Consider the following 23,044-nt stretch of genomic DNA (forward strand, 5'->3'; position numbering starts at 1 on the left):
GGCGGCCACAGCGGCTTGATCCCCGCCCTGCCGCCCGCCCCCCCCGGGCCAGCGGGGCCTTGGGGGCTGCCTGTGCCCCCCAGCCGCATGGGGGAGGCTGGGGGCGATGGTACGGCTTCCCCCGGGGTGGAACGGGGCGGAGGAGAGGGAAGCTGGGGGGGGGGGGGGTGTCTGCAGCTGCTCCCCGCAAACTTTGGGGTGTTCGGACCCGGCCAAGAGCAGAGCCCGGTGCCAGCACACGGGTCCCTGAGCCCGTGCTCGCCCAGGTTGCCCCCAAGCCCATCCTCGCCCATCTTGGTGTGGGCTCCGCTCCAGCACATGGCCACATTGTCCCCAAGCCCATCCTTGCCCATCTTGGGGTGGGCTCCACTCCAGCACATGGCCACATTGTCCCCAAGCCCATCCTTGCCCATCTTGGGGTGGGCTCCGCACCAGCACATGGCCACATTGTCCCCAAGCCCATCCTTGCCCATCTTGGGGTGGGCTCCGCACCAGCACATGGCCACATTGTCCCCAAGCCCATCCTCGCCCATCTTGGGGTGGGCTCAGGTCCATGCCCAGCTTCACCCCACAGCAAGGCAAAGATTCGGGGCAGAGAGCGCTCAGCTCTGAGGCTGGGACCCTGCTCACAGTCGGTTCTTTAGGTTTGATGGGAAGCGCAGGCAGGAAAAATAAAGCGGCTATGAGACCTGGGAATCACGGAGACCCGGGAATCACGGAGACCCAGGAACCGAGGCAAATCCCTGGAAATCACAACAAATCCACCATTGCCTCTGCTGGAAACTCTCCCACCAGGGGCCGAGAGAAACCCCACAAAGAAAGGCTGAACGCTAAAAGGTTCTTAAATATTTAGTTCAGATTTATTTAAAGTCAAGTCAGTTTGTGGACACTATATTATTAAAAACACTTGGAGTTTTGTACTTCTAGCAAAAATATACATTTCAGTTTGAGGGTTGTTACACTGTCGAGGAGGGAAGAGCAAAAAGTTCCCCAGGTGATGAGGACACGAGTCCCGCACGCTGGCCACGGCGGGGGGATGCCACCGGGGGCTTCAGGAAGGACAAATCCCCCGGGCGTCGTGCAGCACACACACGTCTCCGGTGCCTTCCCCCAGAGGGTTTCAAAGTGCTTTAGAAACTGTAATTCATAACACCCCTGCGAGGTAGGGAGGGGAAGGGGCCGGGCGGGCAGAGGGCAGGGAAACTGAGGCACGGCAAGGAGCTGGAGTGTGGCGGCAGGGGCAGGTTTGGGACCGGTCAGTCCCGTGACGTGGAGAGGAAGGCCAGCGCTCTTCCCCTTCGGGTTTTAAAGGAATTATTGCACTAGGGAAATCTGCTATCCTGAAGAGGAGGAAAAGAAAATAAAACCGACTAATTTGCTCCCACAACCCCTCCTTGGGAATACCAGTATTTTAATAAGGCTGCTCAGGACACACGGGACCACGGGCCGCAGACGGGTAAGTGCTGCTTCTTAAGTCACAGTCAGACACCGTCATCCCCAGGGGACCGAGCCCTTCCCGGGTCCACCCTCTCTCCCGGAGCCCGGGTGACGCAGCCCCTCACACAGGGGTCCCGTCCTGGGCACAAGCAGCACCACGACATTTCACTACTGCGAAAAATTGCGAGGTAAAATCCCAGAAGGGCTCTGGGTTTAGGCAGCCCCCGAAGCCTAGAGCCGTCCCCGCACTGGGGACGGTGGCAGAGGACGGGGCAGCTTCCCTGCCCCGGCCACGCTCGCTAGGAAGCTCCTGCTCATTGTGAGCATCTCACCAACTCCCTCCCCTCGTAAAAATACTTGGCGTTTGTTCTGTTTTACAGCTGCAAAGCTCTTTGCAACCAATGCACTAATTAATCCTCGTGCTCCCCCTCTGAGCAGAGCGCAGGTGACAATCCAGCTCCCTTTCCCAGAGGGGAAACTGAGGCAGGGCAATGCTGTTCCAGCATCTTGAGCCCTGTGGGCTGGCCGTGGCTTTGCTTTCCCCTTGCTGGTGTTGAGGAAGGCTTTGCTTGCTCCGGTGCTCACCAGAGTTGTGCTGCCGGACTCCCCGCATCGCCCTGTGAAGCCCCCAGAGCCCCCCCGGGGCTTGGGAAGGGAGCTGCAGGACAGGCTGCAAGCCCTGCCACCTAACCCCACCCCAGTCCCAGGCCTGCCCCTGGCCCTGCACACACCTTCTGGGGACTTGTGACTGCGCAGAAAAGCCTGGGGAAGCAAACAGATTCTGGCCTCTGCTCCGAAGGTGAATTTTTAGGAATCAAACCCTTTCCCTCCCACCTCCCCATCCCTCCCTCTCCCATACCGAGCGTCGAGGCGCAGGCTCACTCTGAAACCGGGGTACCAGGAGCAAGGGCTCCCGCACGGCACTCAGGGGAAGGCAGAGGTCACACGATCCCTCTGGGAGACAGGAACACGCGGCACAGCGAGGGGGGACAGCCCTACCCGTCTTCAAATACTCCGGCTTTTCTTTGGGAAAGAGAGCAACTTCCTTTCATTTCACTGCCCTAGACTTCACAGCTCAGGACTACGTCTTCTGAGTGCAATATAAAAAAGAAAATAAAGACACGCTCTAAGTGCTGTGCTGGCCCCGCTGGACGATACCTGCACCGCGCTCGGGTCTCCTAATGACCGGAGCATCCCCCCCCATTCCCAAGCTGCCGAAGGAACCCCACCGTCTGGGCCATGTAAACCGGCCGCCGCTCCAGAGGAGCCGGGGAGCAGCTTCTGAAGAGCCGGGCCGTGGTAACGGAAACAGTAGCTTATGATTTGCCGTTGTAAATTTGTTAGTGTATGTTAATGGAAGCCCTTGCCTAGCAGGTGGTCGCTGCAAAGTCTTACGGCATCTTGCCCTATGTACCGTATGTCGGGGTCACGTAGAAAAAGAGTTTCCAGTAGAAGAAATGGAAGACATGGGGAAAGGTTTTCTGTGTTCCTGTACAAAGAGTCTTGCTGGGACTCCATGGCTTCATTCTCATAAATAACAGGTCCTTAGTACATGTCCTTGTAGATCTCCTGCAGAAGCGGGTGCAGAGATGTCTCCGTCTCCGTCTTCTTGATCTTCTGCACCAGCTGGGCGTGCTCCGTCACCAGCTGCCGCAGGTCGGCCATCTTCTGCAGCAGCTTGGGGAAGAGGTACTGGGCATCAGGGTGGTTGGACTGCAGGTGAAACTCCAGCGCTCGCAGGATGTTGTCTTGGATCTCCTCCACCTGCTTCACGTTCATCAGGCCAGGGCGGTCTGTGGAGAGGAAGCACGGTAGCTGTAGTGTTATGGTGTAGCCCTCCAAAGCACATGCTCCTCCCGGGGAAAGGGAGACGGGGTCTGTAACCCACCCACCACCACCCTGGACAACTAGACATGGGCAGAAGCGTGCCCTTGGACAACATATCCCACAGCAGCATGCCAGAAGGAGATGCCACTTCTACGCTTCTTGTTCTTGGTCCAAGCTTGGTAGGCGTCACCGCCACATAGAAGCTTTGGTTTTGGAACAGTTCAGTTCTTCTCTTGTCCCCCTGAGACACCCCTGGCTGACCGCAAGGCCAGCTGCAGCTCGGCTCCCCCAGCCCGGCCCCAACCACCTCGAAGTACAGGAGGGCTCTTCCCGACACTCGCACGGCCAAGAGCGCTTCCTCACCTCCGCACAGGATAATGGCAGCCACGAAGAGAGACAGGTCACTGTCATCCAGCTCCAGCGCGTTGAATTTCACAGCAAACTCAAACTTGGGCTCCATGATCTCATTGAAGGGCTTGCGCAGGCTACGCAGGAACTCACGGGTCACGAAACCGTTCCCGTTGGCCACCAACAGCCCATCCTTGTTCATGATAGAGGCCAGCATGGCAAAGATGGCCTCGTGCACCCCATACTTCAGCAGAGTCACTTGGTCGTTCAAGTAGAGGCCTAAGAAGCTGGGGATGCTCTTGGCGAACTCCGTGAGCTCCCGCACAGTCTCCACCGTGGTGCACTGGCAGCGGTAGAAGACGTGCACCCCGATCTCCTTGTAGGGGGGAATGCCGTTCACCAGCTGTTTCCAGACCAGCCCCTTTTCTGCCTGCCACAGGGTGTCCATGTCGTGGATCACAAAAGGCTGCTTGAAAAAAGAAGCAAGCAGTGAGGAACCTGCCCCGGGGACTCGAGATATCGGCGCTGCCAAGGACACACGCATTTGTCTGCCTGTCTGCCCGGGCAATCTGCATCCACCCACAACTCCACACGTCTGCAGAGCAACGGGGATGCTCCCAGCGAGGGGCAGGTGTAGAGCCCACCTGGCTGCAGCTGGGAACTGCTGCGCATGGAACGGCTACAGCGGGAGGGAGATGTGCAGCATCTCCCAGAGATCAGCCTCCCCTGTTACTTTATGGCCAACCCCTGCCTGCCCCGGGGAGGGAACTTACTGGGGTGCTGCTGGCCTTCCCGGTCAAGATACCTCTCGCCTTCTTTTTGGTCATGTTGAAGTTTTTCAGGTAGGCGTTGTAGATGTGCTTGGAGAAAGCTTTCAGATCGGCCACCTGCGGGTTCTGGCAGCTGATCTCGCTCGCCGTCAGCCCCGCCACCAGCTTCCTCTTCTCTGCCTCCGGCATGCGGCCGAAGCGGATCGCTGTGGTGAGAGGGAAAGCCAGCGGGTCAGGACACTGGGGATGACACCTGGGGATGTGTCCAGGGAGGCAGCGGCCTGCTCTGCCACCACAGAACACCTGCAGCTACACAACATGGTGCTCTTCCAGGGCTGCAGCTCCTCCGGCATCTCAACATCTTCACGAACCAGCCATTACTGCCACCCTTGCCAGCCCACCCTCACACTAAGCTCCCATCCCCGCTCCTCTGGGCTCTCGCACAAGCCCCAATTCCCACAGAAGCGCCTTGGCTGGGCCAGGAGCAAGGTGGTTACACCTGAAGTTTAAAAATCCCAGCACAGAAGAGCAACCCATGTGTTCAGTTCCTGCTGGGTCAACCTGTAAGGGACAGCCACGTGCCAACAGCCAGCCTGCACGGTGCGAACAAACAGACCCTTCTTGTACAGAAGAAGGAGACAAAGAGTCCAAGGCTCAAAGCATTTGGTTTGAAAGATAATCCCCTAGCAAGAAGAGAGACACGGGATAAAGCAAGCTCCACACAGCCTCCCCGTGCAAACCCAGAAGGGCTGATGGCCCCGTGGCACCCATCCGGCTGGGCCTGTGGACAGCGGTGACACCCACCGTTATGTGACATGCCAAGCGAGAGGCATTTCTGGAAGCGGCAGTACTGGCACTTGTTCCGGTTCTTCTTTTGAATCTTGCAGCTCCTCTCGCACTTCTCATACTCCAGCTTCATGCGGATGGTCCGGCGGAAGAAACCCTGCAGGCAGGTGGCACAGAGGGGGACAAAGGAGCAGCAGCATTAGCTCCTGCTGTTTGGGACCAGGCTGGCTTATTATCCCCAGGAATAGTAGTAGTAGTAGTAGTAGTAATAATAATAATAACAACAATCAACCTCCTCCAGGAGGTTCAGCTCCTGGAGGAGCCCTGGGTCCCTTTGACACAAGCAGAGCCCCTGTCCCAGGGAGAGGTGGTGCGGTGGGAGAAGGGGGCTGCAGAGGAGGAACGCTGGAGGGCAGCCCCCGGTCCGGTGCCGGACACGGGGTGTGTGATACTGCAGGCAGCCAGCAGGGAGGGATGGAGGAACAAGCTGCAGGCCGGCCCCAGCCTGCAGGAATGTCTGGCAGGACCTGGGCCACTAACGCAGCCCTGCTGGCATCCGCTGTCGGGGAAAGAATTTCAGAGGCACATCCAAGCTGCGGCCAGCGATCCCAGGGGGATAAACACGCAGCTCGCTGCTGCTCTGCAGCACACAAAGCATCTTTAAAAGCAATGCTGGGGTCCCCACGGGAATAGATGGATTTGCCTTACAAAGTAAAGCATGACGGGGCAAGATTTGGGCCATACGCATCTCAGCTGCCTCCCCCAGGACGCTATTTGTGTGCCCGCCTCTACACTCCACGCTCGCTGGATAAGTTGCAAATGCTTTTTTTTTTACAATCACTCAATCCTGCATCCCTGCTTTGCTGCAAACCTGCTTGTCTGAAGAGATGGCGTACCGCCTGGGGTCTAATCTCTGCTTGGCATTGCTGAACCCAGCCCTCCCCAGGGCATACGTACCTTGCAGCCCTCGCAGGCGTGCACGCCGTAGTGAAACCCCGAGGCTTTGTCTCCGCAGACCCTGCACTCCACGTTCAGCACTCCCAAGGCCGCCTCCTCGCAGCCCATCTGCAGTTGGTCCGACAGGGAGGGAGAGGAGCTCTGCGAAAGGTCTGCAAACACACAAAGGGATACGTCCTTTCATGTAGTAGCTGCAAGCCCAGCGTCGCGTCCAACTCCCCCAGCCGTGGGGTTGACGAGGGATTTCCAGCACCGTCCCAGTCTGCCGCTGGTATTGCATCTGGGCAGTTAACCTCTGAGATCAGGCACTGGCTGCAGGCAGATGCCAAGCACAAAGCCAAGAGTGTGCCCAGCAGCTGAGAGACTCCACATCAGCGCTGATTTCTTCCCTCTGGCATTCATGTCTAGGCAATGAAACCCAACCAGCAAATTTTATAATTCCCAGTTGGCAGGCAGCTGGCACAGGGCTGCCCAGCTGGAACGCCCGGGGCTCTGGAGGAGCCTCTTCAGCAGCAACAAACCTTCTCCTCCAGCTCCTACAATCAGTTTGCACCGAGGACTTCAAGAAGTGGCCAGGGAAGCGTTCTCAAGCACCCTGAGAGTCCTCCCCATCTGGGGTACAATGTTACCTGCCTGGCCTTTTAATTTCCATCTCCCACCCCGCTGCCAACGGCTGTGCAGTGACCGCAGAGGAAGAAATAAGCCTCTCCATAACTTGGCGCTCCGTGCATTATTTCTCAAAGGGAAGAGATTAAAACTAGCCAAACTCCGTTCACAGGCAGGTCCTCTGCCCTTGCAGCTGAGCACGCTGCCTGGAGGACGTGGATGCCTGGATGCTCCAGGGACAGACTCACCTGTGTAGCTGCTCGAAGGCAGCGAGCCGTCTGATCCTCCACTTGGTTCCGAGGCTCCGCTTGCCGCTGTCACTGCCTTTTCCTCTTCCTCCTCCTCTTCCCTGACCTCAGGTACTTCCTCCTGTAGTTGTTCCATAATTGATCACCCCTCAGTGCCAAGACTGCAATCCCTGTCATAGCTCTGGCATCATCCGCGTCTATCCGAGATGGACCCTACCAGGCTGTTCCTGCTAGCCTGCGGGACAGAGGGAGAAAGGTGCGGAGTCAGCTCTGAATGCCCACACGGAGCATCTCAGCAGCAGGATGGCGTGTAACCACCCTGGTCCTGCTCTGCTTTCTCTCCTTATCCAGGGAGACAAACAGAACCCGGGGCTTTTTAAAGGTCACTTTGCGCTCTGGTATAAACACTCTGTAGGACTCAAGGAAGTAAAAGCTCAGCGGAATTGTATTTAAAGCCCAGCAGACAGAGCCCAGACCACAAACCAGCCCAGATGCTACCCAGGGACCTGGTCTCCCCAGCTTGCAAGTCCCATAGCACAAACACTGCCCCAGACAATGTCCCCCAGAGCCTCTAGCACCGTGGGATGTCATGGTGGTAGCCAAGGCTGGGGTTTGGCAGAGGGAACACCACTAGAAAGATTAAGGTAGGTCTGGCTTCGCCCTCCCTGCCCACCCAGCCGAGGCAGAGCTTGGATCAGGGGCAGCAGCTGATCAGGGCGCAGTGGCCCCGTGCCCATGGGTGGGAGATGCTGGGGGAGCAGGGCTCGGTGCTGCAGCAGGCGGTGGCTGAAAGCCCCCAGCCCGCGTGAGCCATCTGCAAGACCGATGGCTTCCTGCCAGCCCCCGCGCTCACGCTCCTTCCCGTTACAGCGTTGCCAGTTACAGCGTTTGTGTTTATTTTCACTCGTCATGTTGTAACTGGCCCTGGCTCCTCTGCCAAGAGCCGCCGGGTCGAACGTGTTGCTGTTGCTCCGCGCAGCTGCCGGGCCGTGCTCAGCCGCGGGGTCCAGCAGCGCGATTGCAACGGCCGCACAATCCAGCCAGTGTCTTAATCCTGGGTTTCCTGTGGGAGGAACAGCCCCATCCTCCCCCCGCGCGCTTCCGCTCCTTGTTTGCCTTAGTCCATCCCAAATAGCCCACAAAAAACTCAAGCTGTGCAAGCGATGCATCACCGATACCACGACCATCGCAGAGTTGTTCCCACCTCCCTCCTAACCATGCCCCCCCTCACCGGAGTGTCCAGCTCATGCTGCAACATCTCAGCGCTCATTTACCTCCAGATCTTGATTCCTAAACCGACTCTTGTTGAGTAATTAGTATCTCAAGCCCAGTTTATGCAGAGTTGCATCCACTTCCTTAAAGGAGGTTATTTTTAAGTGGAAAAATACCTATCGGAAACGCCACTGAAATCCAGCTTCCAGCAGGAAAGCCTCAATTTGCAGGCACAAGTTAAACCCATGCAGTATTTTCAAGCCCGTGTTAGAGTGGAGTGAGTGACTTTTAGGGGACTTACACAGCCTGTGACCCATGCCCAAGCCCACACTAGGGCACCTGGCCTGCTGGGGGAGGGCAGAGTGGCCCAGGACTCCCTGGGCTCATTTTCCCTCCTGCAGCAGACCCTCATGCCTGGCACTTTGAACCTGAGCCGCAGCCGGCTCCTTGGACCTGCTGGAAACGTGTCAGCACCGAGCGAGGTCAGAGCTCCCTGCGAGATCGAGCAAGCGGCCATGGGAGAGGACAAAACCTGCAAGCGGGAGGTTGAACGCAAAGCCAGGACCCCAGGAGAAGTTAGAGAGCATCTACCGTTCCAGGAGGAGTCAGAGAGCATCTGTCATTCATTTTAGTGGCCAGCCCAGCTCAAACCACGACACACACCCGCAGGAGCCGGTGCTGCACCAGAGTCTGGGCATCCCCTGAGCGAGGAGGCTTTGCTTTTCCCCTCCACGCTGGGAATTCAGACTGCAGGACAGATGGCTCTGTTTCAAGGAGAGGTATGTCAGAGCCATCAGGCGAGCCCGGCTGCTCTGCTCTCCCTTACAGCAGGAGCAGGCAGGGGGGTGCTTAGGCGAAGGCAGAGCATTCCCTTCCTGTGCCTCCACCAGTGAACTAAGGGACCATTGAAGGGCTGTGTTATCCTTGGCCTCCTCTCACACATCCCGCGCGGTGGGACATGGCACACGGGCAGGAAAACCTATTCATCGGAGATGGAGGGTAACGAGCTCCATCGTTTTGAAGGTTATATATAAATGAACGTACAAACACCAGGAAAACGCTTTTGCCTGGAACAGCAGTTAGTAGGGGAAGCTCGTGGCAGGAGAAACTAGTCTATGGTGGAAAATACATCCATCAGCAGCTTAATGAGCTTCTTATTAGCTCTCCTTTGTCTCTGGCACGCAGCACAGGCCCCTTCCTTTAAACCCAGTGCAGACGTAGCCCTCTGCTTCGCCCCACGGTGAAGTTGGGCTTCGGCCTCACGGCGGGTTGCTGTTGAAATAACGTGGGCACATTCCTCCCGCTGCACCCCCCTGTCCTCCATCTGCCAGGTCTGCGCAGGGTCACGCAATCCCAGGGTGGCAGCAAGCTTGTGACTTGCAGTTTGCTCCCTGAAAGCCACCAAAGCAACCCCAAAACTGCGCTTGGAGTCGGTCAGGCTAGAGAGGGATGTGCAGCCCTGAGACAGGGGAAAGTCAAGGGCGAGACGCAATGCCGGGCTCCAGCTAAGGCTCCCTGTGTGGCTGCAGGCATTATGGTAAGGATAAGGTTCGGATCCCACCCTTCGAGAATGGCTGGAGAGTCAGAGAGAGAAAAGCTTTTACCAGAAAGCTTTGAATGTATTGTTTTCATATCTCCTTGCAGGCCAAGAGTACAGGGGCCTGGGCAGAGGGAAGCTGTGAGAGCTGTTTGCACACCTGCCTTTCCCTCAGCCTTTCCCCTGTTTTCTAAACAACAGAGAGAGCGGGAGAGGAGGGGGAAAAAGGGATTGATTTCACACGGGAGGCTGCACCCCCTGCCTTCGGCAGATAAAAGGCCAAGGCAGCAGCCGCCCGGATGAAAGGCAGGGCATGGCTGTGTCTACGCACCCTGGCATGGAGCGAGCGGACCCCCAGCCCTCCCCTCCGGGCTGGGGGCAGCCCCGTGGCAGCCAGACCCGACCGCACGCAGGGACTGTGGAGAATTGCTGAGGTCTCACACACGTTCCTCCATTCCCTGGCGAGCGCTGCAATTCAGAGTGGGGCATCCCGGGAAGCTGGAGCTCCCCAGAGGTTTGTCCCTCTGAGTGCAAGGAGGGACCTGCCCTGCCAGCACGGCCGTGGGCAGAGTTGTCACAGCCCTGCATCTTTGTGGGATGGCACCAGGGATGGGCACGTGGATGGCAAAAGGCCCTTTCCCAACCCCAGGACCTCCCCATCTGCTTGGTGCCTCCACATTGAAGCTGCCAAGCAGGCAGAGAGGAGGAATAACTCGGTTTCCTCCCCTTAGCTAAAAAGCCAGCTGCCGGAGCATGGTGCACAAGCTTCGAGCTGCAGGGAGAAGGGCAAAAATTCCTGCCTGGCGTAGCCACCCCCTTTTTTCCGTTTGGCAGCTGTCACAGGGCAGCGACGGAAAGACAGGATGGAAATAAGGACGGGGACCGCGAATTCCTTCCTAAGCTTCTCCGGAGAATCCGGCAAAGCTGTTTCCCTTCCTCTTCCCACAGGACGGGAATGAGCAAGAAGGCACGCAGCTCGTGAATTGCTCTGCCCTTGCTTCAATCCCTGTTCCCAGGAGCTTCAGCAGCCCTGGCTGAGGCAGCAGCCTCCCTCCCCGGAGCCCACAGCCGGCGGAGCGGGGGTTTGTTGCTGGCTCCGGGCTTGGGCAGACGCCTGCTGGCTGCCCCGCTCCCACGCTGCAAACAGCACGGGCAACAGGTTTATCGTTACTAGAAGCAGGAGCTGGTGTCTACGCCAAGCTAAACCATACGGAGGGAATGGGAGGGGAGGGGAGAGACATGGCACAACGAGAGGAGGAAAAAAACCCCCAGTAATTAAAGTTAAAAGGAGAGAAAGCTTCAGCGTGGACCTGCTGCAAGAAGGCAGGACTTCTCCAAAGCTGACCAAGATCCAAACCTTCGGTTCATCAACCTGCAGCTTGTACCCTTTTGGCCTGACTGCTCTTCAACACTGGTGAGCCCGTAAACCCTGGAGCCAACTTCAGAGAAGGAGATGACGACAAACCGGCGAGGAAGTGCCCATTTTGCCGTGGTCCACACACAGGAGGGGTGGCGGGGCGATGTGATGGACAATTCCAGTTTCTCACCAGTATTCCAGTCCTGCTCACGGAGCAAAGCATCACAAGAAGGGGATGTACGTTTCGACACAGACACCGGGGTGCTGTCAGCCAGACAGATGCAAAATCAGAGCAAGGAAGTGCTCGTAATTAGAAGAACCTCATCTTTAGAGCAGGTGTAGGTTCACTGGTGGTGAGCTCAAACAAGAGGTAATTTCGGTGTGTTCACGGGGGTGGAGAGAGGATGCCTGCCCCCATTCCTCTCCAAAAGAGCATACATTTGTTTATAATATATTTACACAGATGGGATTGACCAAGCCCCCATCACAGTCTAAAGTGGCCAAAAAAAGGTCCAAACCTCCCAGGCCCAAGTCACAGAGTTGAAACGCTCAAAGCAGTTGTTCAAGTTACCGTAAAAGAGGTCAGCAGGAATTGCAAAAGGAAACCAGTTTACCACGGGAGCACTTCTGGCTTGTATTTTTATTCCTCTGGACAAAAACGTTAATCAAATTCACAGTCGACAGAAGTGAATCCTTTTGGAAGGAGTGAGATGAGAAGTTAGCCCTCCGTACGGCAGCGCTTTCCGTGATGTGCAGCACATATTGCATCCACAAACAGAAATTGAACTGAACCCATAAAAAAAAAAAAAGTGATTGTTGCTTGTTGGCCATCATTTGCAGACATCCCTTGGGTTGTGTCACTGCTTCCGATAGTTTCTGTTCCTCCTCCTATGCGTTAGCTACAGCTACTACTAATAAAAGCTGAATAAGAGCTAAGCAGATGCTGCAATACAGGAAAGGTAACGAAGTGCACAAAACAGGAAAACAGGAGAGGCAAACATCGAAAACATGTTTGTTTTTGTTCCTGAAAGATCAACACACCCCCTCATTAGCTAAAGAGATCTCAGCAGCGCTTACTACCCAAGTGCTTCCTCCCTTCCTCAAAGTCTTGGCCACAAGGCAGGCTACACGCAGAAATAAACTACTCGAGGTGGCGAGGAAGAGCCCGTCCACGCAGCCCTGGCCGGGGCTGACACTTAGGGCCAGATCTTCCCCTTGAAGCATCTGCTCAGCCATTGTACCATGCCCCAGTCTGGTCCCGTCACCTTCTCCCCGGCGCTGCTCCGCGCAGGCTATCCGCCTTTCACCAAGTACAAGCCCAGCCGACAAAGCAGCAGGGTGCTGCCGGAGCTGCTATCACCGCGTTGCCGCTAATTACTCAGGAAGACGCGACAGAGGGTGCAGGAGATTCCCTCGCTTGCCTCGAGCAGCCAGGCCTGCCAAAATGAATCACCCATCTCCTGCATGTTTTAACTCACCCACTTCCTGGGCACTGAGGAGGGTGAAAAAAAAATAAATGAAAAGGTTACAAAACTTGCCAGATTCTTCTCTTTTCATACCACAATTGACGCCATCCTCAAAACACTATTTTGCTCCAGAAGAAACTTCCTGCTTTCTCACCTGTGCGGCGTTTCTTCAGAGAGCCAGGGGTATCGCAGACACAGAAGCGAATCAGACTTTGGGCAACAAACTCACAACCACGTGCAGAGGGGGGGCTCCAGGCTGCTCTTCTCTCTCAATTCATCCTCCACGAACTGCAGCTGTCCCTGGCTCCCGCAGCTCCAAAGACACATCAGATGCGCTCCGAAATCTTGAGATGGCAGGTACTAGGAGATGGTTAATGCTCCTACAGGAACGATCCCTACACACCTTTTTGGTGGAGGATTCCCTGCCCTCTCCAGCCTCTGGTGAGCCCGGCTCTGCCGCTGCCTTTTGCCAAAGAGGGAACAGCAGGACAGACAGTGACGTTGTTGTTCAACAGCAGTTGTAGGGGACAGTGAAGAGCTGAGCAGATGTTAGCTCTCATCTGAAGTCCTGCTTCATAACCTTCAGCAAATCCTGTCAACCCCCATACCTCCATTTCCTTCATCATCCTTAAAAAAAACCAACCAAAAACACCCCAAAAAAACAAACCCAGGCAGGACTTTTACAGTGCTTCCTTCCTGATCCTTTCCTTGCTGCATTAGCTCACAGAAACGGCATGTTTTGGAAACGCAGAGGAATACATCGGTGCCAAGCGTCATTGTTTATTCCTGGATTATGGATTTTGTCACCTGTTTGCAGTCACGCTCGCAAGCCTGGCCTCCCCGGCCCCAGGTCAGCACACCAGGCTGCTCGTGACCACCTTCTCCCGTTGTACATTCCTATACGAAGCATTTCCAGGATTATTTTCAGCAAATAAACTGGCATGTCTCATCCAGGCAACTGCTGACCGACATTTGTGTTTTGCTGTCAACTCGGGACAGCCCAGAGCACCCGGGGGCAGGAGGGGCACATGCGTCTGACCCGCTGGAATGAGGACCGCAGCCAGGAAACGAGCAGGTACCAGAAAGGTGACACCACCGGGGCCTCTCAGAGCTGGAAACGGCACAGAAGTGTTGCTATTTGAGAAGATCGTTAAGTCTGGTAAGGAGAGATGCTCATCCCCGCCGCAGCCCAGGGCACGGCAGAGGTGGCGGTGAAGCCGTGGCAGTGCTTTGGGAACACGGCTGCAATCCCAGCACACAAGCTGCGGGTGAGAGGCACAGAGTTACACAGGGCTGCGGAGATGGGTAAGTGTCCACAGGGGACCCTGAACCCACAGGCTTGCTCCTGTCACCTGGTAGGGACCTGCCACCCCACCTGACTTCTTCTGTTTATGCTCCTCCAGCAGTTTCCACCACTGCTCCGCAAGTGCCAGCTGTCACATCCCTGCTGCTCCTCTGGAAGTGCCAGAGAAGTCATCTGGGGTATATTCTCCTTTCCTTACCATCCCAAAGGTGAGGAGGTAGGTGGCTCAGAGAACCCACCAAACCACTGTAAACTGATGCTTTCCAAAACTCCTGAAGTCCTCTCGTGCTTTTACTCCAGGGCACTTGGTTTGCTTGTTTCCCTTGTCCTCCCAAACCTGAGCAGGACACGTGGACGGATCCGGTTTCAGGAACATCAGTAATTATAGAACAGGGCTGACGAGGGAGGAGCTCACGGGAACAGCAACACCACTTCCCAAGGCAAACAGTGGGCACAGGGTGTTACAGACTCACAGCGGCATTTAAACGGAAAACCAGGAAAGCGGTAAGTGGAACAAGCTGTCACGGCAAATGCCAGAGTTGGAGCCCTGCCTTGGTGGGAGCAGCAGTGGCAGCGAGTAAGGCCGAATTTCGGCAGCGTTGCGCACACCAGGACCTGTCTTAGCTTTTCTCAAAGCTCCAATCTTACTGGGACACCAGCAAAGAGTCACCCCTGCTTTGGATGGGGAAATCAGCTCCCCAGAAAAGTGGCGAGGGGTAGGAAAGTAGCAGCACACCAAGGCATCGCTCTGGATCGTACACACGTGCGTGCAGCCTGCCGTCTGGAGCCAAACACCCAGCAGGCCAGCAAGTTTTATTGCTAGGCTGCCAGAGCTCCCAGATGCAGGAAAATGCCCACAAAACCAGTAGGAAACCTTCTCCTCTTTGCAGCTACCAAGATTCTAGGTTCCATAGGCTAACTGGGGAAAACAAAAAAAAAATAAAATCCACCAGCCTGGAAGTTTTGTTTTGCTTACACTTGGACTCCCAGAAAAGCGCTACCGGTTTTGTAGACCTTCGCAAAATATCCTGGGCACCAGCCATGCCGTTCTGATCCCAGGATGCAGCTGACAGTGAGCGATTATGCCCAGGCACAAGTTCAGATGATTCAGCAGGGCCTGGGAATGTACGCACCGAAACAGTTAGAACAAATCCCCATGTTCGCTGCATGTCCATTTCAACCACAGAGCAGGAAAAATGAGGGAGTCTGAGCACGACTGCGTCCGTCTCCGTACGGAAAACTCCAGAGAGCATTAGAATAATTTTGTTACACAAACTAGTTCAACACCCTCTTAGGGAACTGGAGGGGAACCATGTTTCCTTACTATTTTTGGCCACATTCACACAGCAAGAGCGGGCTGGAGGAACAGAGGTTTCCCTGTGTTTTCAGCAGCGATACGAGCAGCGATCATGTCAGCGCAACCCTGCCAAAACTCCTCTGCCAATTAGTGGATCGCAGTGTGTGCTCTGACCATTTGGATTCCGCCTCTGCCCCTGGAAAACAAAACACTCGAGTAAAGCATTAGCACCTTTCGTAACTTCCTAACGTCTTTGGCACCAGCTTGGGGGCACAGAGGTATGCAGCGAGCCAACGACTACCGCTTCCCAACACAGCCAGCCACTGGGAGGCCAGTGGGCTCCACCAGCTCACGCTCACCAGCAACCCTTTTCCCGAGATCCCCGTGTCCCTAAGTCCCACAACATAACACCTACGCCACGGACAGGGGAACGCACAGATTTTTTTCAGAGATGTGGGGCTCCGACCATCAGCCCCTGTGGGGTTAATGGCTTTCAAGGTCCAACAGCTCTAGCACAATCCATATAAGCAACTTAGAGGTGAAAAGCAGATCTGGGCCTTTTCAGAAATATTCCGGATTTGCACTAAGATGAAATCAAGAGTTGCATAAAAAAAAAAAAAAGTTTTCTAAAAAGTCAGGCAGGATAGGGATTTGAGCTTAGGTTTTCATCACCAAGGTGATGAGACGAAATGCTGCATGAAACGCTGCTTATTTTGAAGCCATCTCACCCATCCTCTCTTCGGCCTGACAAAGCCTTTCCTAATAAGACAGTCATGAGGCAGTAGTGTGGTTCATAGTAAAGTTTGTCTTAACAGACCATCACAGAAATGCTTCCCTATCAGCTCAGGTAGGAAAGCTCATCTGCCCTTTTAAACCACCAGGACTGTTCCCTGTCTCCATCCCACATCCCTATTATGGGATTGAACGTGCACGTTCTGGTTTTTGCTATTCCAAGTTCCAGTTCCCAGACCAGGGCAAACCAGAAAATGCAGCATGAGGGCAACGATTCTGGTTAGCACGGACGTTATCTGGCTGTTGCGATCCACAAGCCTCAGAGACGTGCTCTGGCTTGAAAATGAAAAAATGTTTGAGTTTCTAGCTTGTGCTTTCATCCTGCCACCTCCTCCAGGGTCAGGATTCCCCTACGAACTACAACCTCTGTCAAACCCACACTTCTGAGCAGAACCTGTCCACAGGGATCCCCAGGGAATTACCCCGACACACACACACACACACGTACGTTGGAACCTTCTGCAAAGTCAGTTTGAAAGATCTGACCCAAATGATCTCAGATGTTCACAAGCTCTTGGCTAAGCCTTGGAGGACACAGACATGTTCCAGACGGTATGATCATAGCAGAGAACATTAAGGCATTTCAAGAAGTCATCCTGAAACTCAGACACAACTCGAGACAGTTCTGCTCTGAACCCTTCTTGCAACCAAGCAGGGCTCCAGTGCACGTCATCCCAAAACATTTATTTTGGGGAAGACGCATTTCATAATCTCCTTGACCAAAAGGCTTCATAGTGGCATTAATCATTCCACTCTAAACCCTGCTTTTGGGAAAGTAATTTCCTAGGCATTCTGCCAAAGCAAGCGCATTTCAGAGTATAAAATAAAAAAAAATTAGTTCTACAGAAAAATCTTATTTGTACTCATGATAGAAATCACTTCTGCTTGCCTAGACTTTCCCAAAGTCTCCAAAATTATTGCAGCAGCGATAAGGAGTATATCTCTGGCAGGGACACTTCCAGAAGAGCAGAGATTGCTCCGCGGCGCCTGATGCGAAAGCGGCTACACAGCCTGACAAATCTGTGGGTATCAGCAAGGGCAGCTCTTCCTACTATAAAACAAGGGAGCCAATACAAATCCCCAAATAAACCAACATCTCTAAAATTTCATAGTCAGGACAAGCCAGGCTGGGTTCTGGCAGCAAACAGTCTTTCAGGCATAAGCACTGTAACATCATCTCACCCAATTAAAAAATCATTTGCATGCCAGGTCCCCACTGCACGAAGGAACCCAAGAGTCTCTTGTCGTGCTAATTCCTCAGTCTCTAAAAACATTTGCAGATTTCCAGTTCATAACTCAATAGCCACAGACGAAATATTCCCCGAAAGGCAACAAGATGTACTGTACGAAAATACATATTTGTCAACAGGCAACACGCTAGAGAGACGGAGCCCATTAACATCAGTAAGCAATTCTGTACAACAATGCTCTTCTGATCAGCAAAGCCTCATGTGGCTCATTACAAAACCCTCTCCACACGCTGCGAAGATCCTTGGAAGTCCATGTCTCGAATGCCAGAACAGAGACAGCACAAGCTGCACAAACTCGACACAGAAAACCACATGTCCGTCCAGCTACACACCTCAGACGCGTGCTGTGGCAAAAATAAATCCACCCCTATGCGCAGCCAGCCACGGCACCGTTAGAAGCTCCATGCAGCTTCTGGGTGCAGGGGGGCTGCTGTGAAGACTTTTGGGCATCACTTCAGAGGTCTGTGGGCAGGACAATATCCACCCGAGCCCACGGCAACCACCTCCTCAAAACCCCTGGCCCAGCTCGGCTGTAACCTGCTCATCTTTGTCCGAGTAAGGCAGTTACACAGCGACAGACGGTTCCAGCACTGCTGCCGGATCCCGTGTCCGGATCGTTAGGTGACTGGTTACCCAAGTACGGTCCCAGATCTCACCTGCTCTCCCCAGTCTACAAGAGCCAAGTCATAATAATCAGTGAAATAATCAAATATTAAGCCGCTATACTTTGACGGTAACAGTCAGCTTAGAAGAACAGGATTAGACCATGATACTCACAGCACGCTCCTAAGCCTAATTTATAAAGATCGCATTCAGAAACTGAACAAAAATAAGGCACAGAGTTTAAGTTTAAAAGAAATTTAAGAAGTTTAAGCTCGCGGACAAAAGCGAAACCTGCTGTAAGCAAGCCGCACTTCCGAGGCTCTTCCCTATCCCAAGTTTTTAAAAACATACATAGGATAAGTGCTTTGGTAGATTGCCCGTGTGTGAAAGGGAAGGGTTACCTCTCCGGAGCAGCTGTCCCCGTCTGCCTGTCGCCGAAAGCCACCGTTCCGTTACCATGTCAGCACGGAGAGCCGAAACCCCAAGTAATCTGCAAGAGAACACAACGCGAATTTCCACGGCTGTGCTGAAGGCCAGATATTTATGCCGCTGGGAGAACTGGGCTGGATCCAGCAATAGCTCTGAAATTTAAACACACGCTCCCTCTACCGCACGCTGGAACCATAGGCTGGGCTGACTCCCCTTGCCAGGGAGGCGGGGGGGCAGCTGCCCCGTGCGATCACTGCCGTTTTCCCCAGGCTCCGGTGGCTTCTGCAAACCAGGAGGTAGAACAAACCCCCCCGGTGTCCCAAAAGAGACAGCCCTGACCCCTCACCAGGCGTTGAGCATCAGGATGTCACCTTTGCCTTATGTCACCCGCAGTCAGAGGCTGATGACCCTGACCTTTCATGACAATGCATAAAGTCGATGCTAGGAAAAGGTTTGTGGTGGCCATAAGGTGGTTTGTTTACTCAGCTTGCTTAATCCATCTTTAAGAGGCTGCCAGAAAGTTCCTGCAACTTTAATGAACTTCCCTCTCAGGTGGTTGAAACTTAAGGATTCGACAGAGTTCATTTACTCTTGGTTTTCCTGATAAATTTGCAAATAGCCTTGTGTGTATTTCAGGCTCAGGAGAGCAGTAAGAGACCAACGCTGGAAAAAAAAAATGGCTTATGAGGCTTTGAACTAGAGGACTTAGAGAAAATATGTTCTATTTTTAGACACAGTTATGCAGACTAACTGGACTAACATATTAAACAAAGATGTTGTGAACATGATGCTACTTGAACCCATGTACCCCCCCTGACATTACCCAGGCTTAGCTGCTCCTCCCACCCCAATGGAAAAGCCCCGTTTCATGTTGCTCCTTCCAACACGGGATGACTTGCAAAGCAGCAAACGCCAGCAATGAACCCGGCATCGCCAGCCCCCACCGAGAGGGGCAGCTCGGCCGGCAAGTTCAGGGCAGAGTGAATCCCTCCTGCAACTCCCGGGTCAGACACGGCACCAGGAGCTGCAGCTGCTCAGAAGAGGATGAAAAAAGAAAGCAAACCCCCTGCCCCAAAAAGCTGAGGCTCCCAGCACACCAGCATGAGTGTGGAGGGCGTTTCCTACGCTGCCGAGCAGCCCAGGTACATCCAGGGGAGGGACACGAGTGTGAGATCCCAAAAAAATAACCCCAGTCCCTTGCATCAGAGCATCATTTGCATCAGAATCACTCTTTTCTTGCGGTCAGCGATATAAAAATCACACATACACCCCTTGAAGAAAGTGATTGCCCCCAGTTTACAGACAGGGGGGCTGAAAGAAGCCTGCCCAAAGGTCAGCCGGCGAGGGAAGGAGCGCGGATCCAGCGCCCAGCCCTCTGCTTTAGTGGGGGCCATAAAACCGCAGACAGTAACTGCACTTTCACAGCAGGACGTTAGAGGTACAGCAAGTTTCTCATCCCCTCCCTCCAAAACAGAAGGTAGCCTTTCTAAACACAAAGTTTTTCTTTAACCTTCCTGATGAGGAACAACAATAAAGTCATTACAACACCACTGGCACATCAGGAGCGGGCTTTCTTCATCTCCACCAACAATAAAGCCCGTCCCTGATTCAGTAACGAAGTGTAACGTTGACACCGTCAATGAGGGCATGAATCACACGCCGGCAGTGCACAAATCACACCCCGAGCCCTCTCCCGGCGCAAGATCAGAGCACGTTGCTGCTGCTGCCAGAGATCTGAGAATTAAAACTAAATTACTGGCTCACCTCATCCTGCTCACAGGTAAATGCCAGAGCATGCCCCGTCACCACCGCACACAAGGCAACACTTGCACCAGCTCAGCAGGCAGAGAGGGAACCTCCCAGCACATCTCTCCTGAAAGCTTCCTCTTGTATCCCTGGCTGACACACCGTAAGTCACGGAGAAAAATCCCACCTCAGCACAGCCTGGAGCACGTTTGTACCCGAAGGGGAAAGGGATTCTCCACTGAAGGCAGCAAGGGAATTCGCATGAAGAGCGGTGGCAGGAGGAGGGCCAAATGGAGCAGAAAGGAGAAACGGGACACAGGCTGCTTCCACCAGCAGGTCACTGGTTCAAGAGGTCAACATTGCAACCAGCCTCAGGACTCCCATTTACAGAGTGGCCACCACTGCATCCTCTTTCGATGCTCAGATCCCTCTGCATCGCCATGATGGACATTACCCGGACCCTACAGCACATCCAAAGCCTGCTTGTCTCTCTGCCCACCCACAGCCTGTTCCCAGGGGCTTTCCCAACACGTGAGGGCTCAACAGACCGATTCCTTCCCGCAAGCACGATCGTCACTTGCATGCAAGAGGCTTCCCAGCACAGCTGTCAAAGGGGAAGGTGGCCAAGGCTGAGATGAACTACACCAGGACGCTGTTTGAAGCCATGCAGATACAATACAGTCGATGACAGACAGATGCTTTGGGAAAAGCATAGATGGGATCATCACAGAGGGTGTGTATTCTCTCCTGCTCCACTGACAAGCTGCATCTTCAGCTGCTTTTCCTCTCTGTGCCTTGATTTTTTCATCCAGAGACACTAAAACACACCTACCTCATAAACAGGTTTTGAACCTTAATTCACTGGCTTCTGTAAATAGGTTGGAGGCGCTCTGATCATAAACAAATAGGGCTGTTAATCATTTGAGGTGGAGTCAGTGCACACAAACTTTTGAAAGTATAGTGAGGCCAGGAGGCTTTTTGACCACAGGCAAAAGGGGAGGTCAAAACTCATCTGGGGAGGAACAGTTCCATGTAACAACAGGCTCCTTGTTGGTTATAACAACAGAGCTTGGAGCTAGCCGAGGAGGAAGGGAAAAACGCAACAGGTCGGTAGAAGAAAACAAAGGAGGGAAGCAAGAGGTGAAAGAAAATTAGGTCTCTGGCTTCAAGGTCCTGCCACCTACTTCTCCTTTACCTTTCACCTAGGATTTTTTACAAGCGCTTTTAAAGCTAATTAAGAGTTACACTCAACCCAGCCAGCATGGAGGTACCACCTTCCTGCATTCGGCTACGAGCGTTCACAGCGCGGGACGAATGACCTCGTGCAGAACTCTCAAGTGCTTTAGAGCCACTATATTATAAAGGCAGCAGTACCCTACTTCATAGGTGGAAAAAGCATGGCACAAAAAGTAAATATCTTTTATCTGGGATCTTGGGGAAAGCAGGCGCAGAATGTGGAGGGATGAGAAAAGAAAGGATTCTCAGATCCTTTCTTGAGAAGCTCCTCACCTGATGCACCACTGATGGACCATCCTGACCCTCTTGCTTCTCCTCCTCCCAGCCCCACACCCCAGCAGTGCCCGCCACTGGTACCCTAAAACCACAGGCCAGTTCCCCCTATGCGACCCCACCCCTGGGAGAGAAAAAAGGCAGACTGTCCCCCCCAGCCTCCCCTACTTGGGCCATGTCCCATCTTCTAACTTCCCTGATTTCCCAAGCAGGAATGAGAGCCTGCACCCTAAAGCCACCGATGTGTCCCTGTCCTCCCAGCCCCGTCCAAATCACTGGGAGAGACTGTGGGAGGCAGTCTAAGTGTGGGCCTCCACGCTCAGACCCATGACACCACAGCACCCTGCCCCTTCCACCCCGCACCCTCAGAAAGCCCCCATCTCCTCAAGCCCACACTCACAGAGAGACCCCTCATCCCCCTGCTCCTCATTATCCCCCTATCCCACAGCACAGCCTGCCCCTCCACCCCACACCCCCCACCTCTGTCCCCCACTGTGATCACAATGTCCCGCACCCCATGTCCCTGTTCCCCACATCCCCCTATCCCTGCTTCCCCACACCCCTGTCCCTCTATCCCCACTGCCCCTTAACCCTGTGTCCCTCTCCCCCACATACCCCATCCCCACTGCCCTACACCCCTGTCCCTGTCCCCCACATCCCCCTATCCCCACTGCACCGTTCCCCGATGCCTCTGCCCCTCACATACCTCTCTCCCTGCTGCCCCACACCCCGTGTCCCTCACACCCCCACCCCCACTGCCCCATCCCCCTGTGCCCCTGTCCCCCACATACCCCCGTCCCCGCTCCCCCACATCCCACATCCCCCATCCCCGCTGCCCCATACCCCACACCGCTCAGGCCCCATCCCCACTGCCCAACGCCCCCCGTGCCACCACCCCCCTGTGCCCCGGTTCCGCAGAGACCCCATCCCCACTGCCCTAGACCCCCGTCCCTGTCCCTCACAGGCCCCCTGCCCCATACCCCATGACCCTGTCCTCCCATACCCCATCCCCGCCGCCCCACAGCCCCCGACCCACACCCCATATGTCCCTCACACCCCCCTGTCCTCGCTGCCCCACCCCTGGGTCCCGGTCCCCCACATACTCCATCCCCCCTGTGCCCCCCAGGCCCCCTGCCCCCCGCCCGCTGTCCCCCCAGGCCCCCCCACCTCTCCGCGCCCGTGTCCCACCCCCCGTGTCCCTGTCCCCCCCCGCCTCCCCGCAGGCCTGGCCCCGCTCACCTCCCGCGGCGGCCCCGCTCCCCCCGCCGCCGCCGGCGCCCCACTGCCCCCCCCACCCCCTCACGTCACCGCGCCCGCCCTGACGCCACCGCATACCCGGCGCCCCGCAGCCAATCGCCGCCGCCGGGAAGCCGTTACCACGGCAACGGCCCAAGCCCGCCCCGCCCCGCCCTGCCGCGAGGCGCCCCCTGGCGGGCGCGGGCCGCACCGTGTCCCTTCCCCCCCGCCTCGGCGGGCGCGGGGGCTCACGGGAAGTGTAGGCGCTGGGCGGGGGGGGGGAAGGCGCAAAATGGCGGCGGCCTCTCTCTGCCGGCAGCTTCTCCTG

General features: G+C 55.0%; 1 protein-coding gene across 4 annotated transcripts; it reads right to left on the minus strand.

Moving 5' to 3' along the window:
* Positions 1-844: 844 nt before the first annotated feature.
* Positions 845-22,772, minus strand: PPARD (peroxisome proliferator activated receptor delta). Of its 4 annotated transcripts, none has more exons than XM_063356358.1 (8): positions 22,720-22,772; positions 18,198-18,286; positions 6,980-7,214; positions 6,126-6,277; positions 5,187-5,325; positions 4,386-4,588; positions 3,628-4,081; positions 845-3,230 (listed from the first exon to the last, which is right to left on the minus strand). In XM_063356358.1, the coding sequence occupies exons 3-8, from the start codon at positions 7,113-7,115 to the stop codon at positions 2,983-2,985; spliced, it is 1,332 nt and encodes a 443-aa protein (XP_063212428.1). In that variant the 5' UTR covers positions 7,116-7,214; positions 18,198-18,286; positions 22,720-22,772; the 3' UTR covers positions 845-2,982. The 4 variants fall into 4 exon arrangements, with proteins under 4 accessions (XP_063212428.1, XP_063212429.1, XP_063212427.1 ...); XM_063356359.1 differs by lacking the exon at positions 22,720-22,772 and adding an exon at positions 21,481-21,499; XM_063356357.1 differs by lacking the exon at positions 22,720-22,772 and having other exon boundaries at positions 18,198-19,002.
* Between the last annotated feature and the right edge of the window lie 272 nt (positions 22,773-23,044).

This window comes from Chroicocephalus ridibundus, chromosome 20, assembly GCF_963924245.1.
Source record: "Chroicocephalus ridibundus chromosome 20, bChrRid1.1, whole genome shotgun sequence".
NCBI classification, from domain to species: Eukaryota; Metazoa; Chordata; class Aves; order Charadriiformes; family Laridae; genus Chroicocephalus; species Chroicocephalus ridibundus.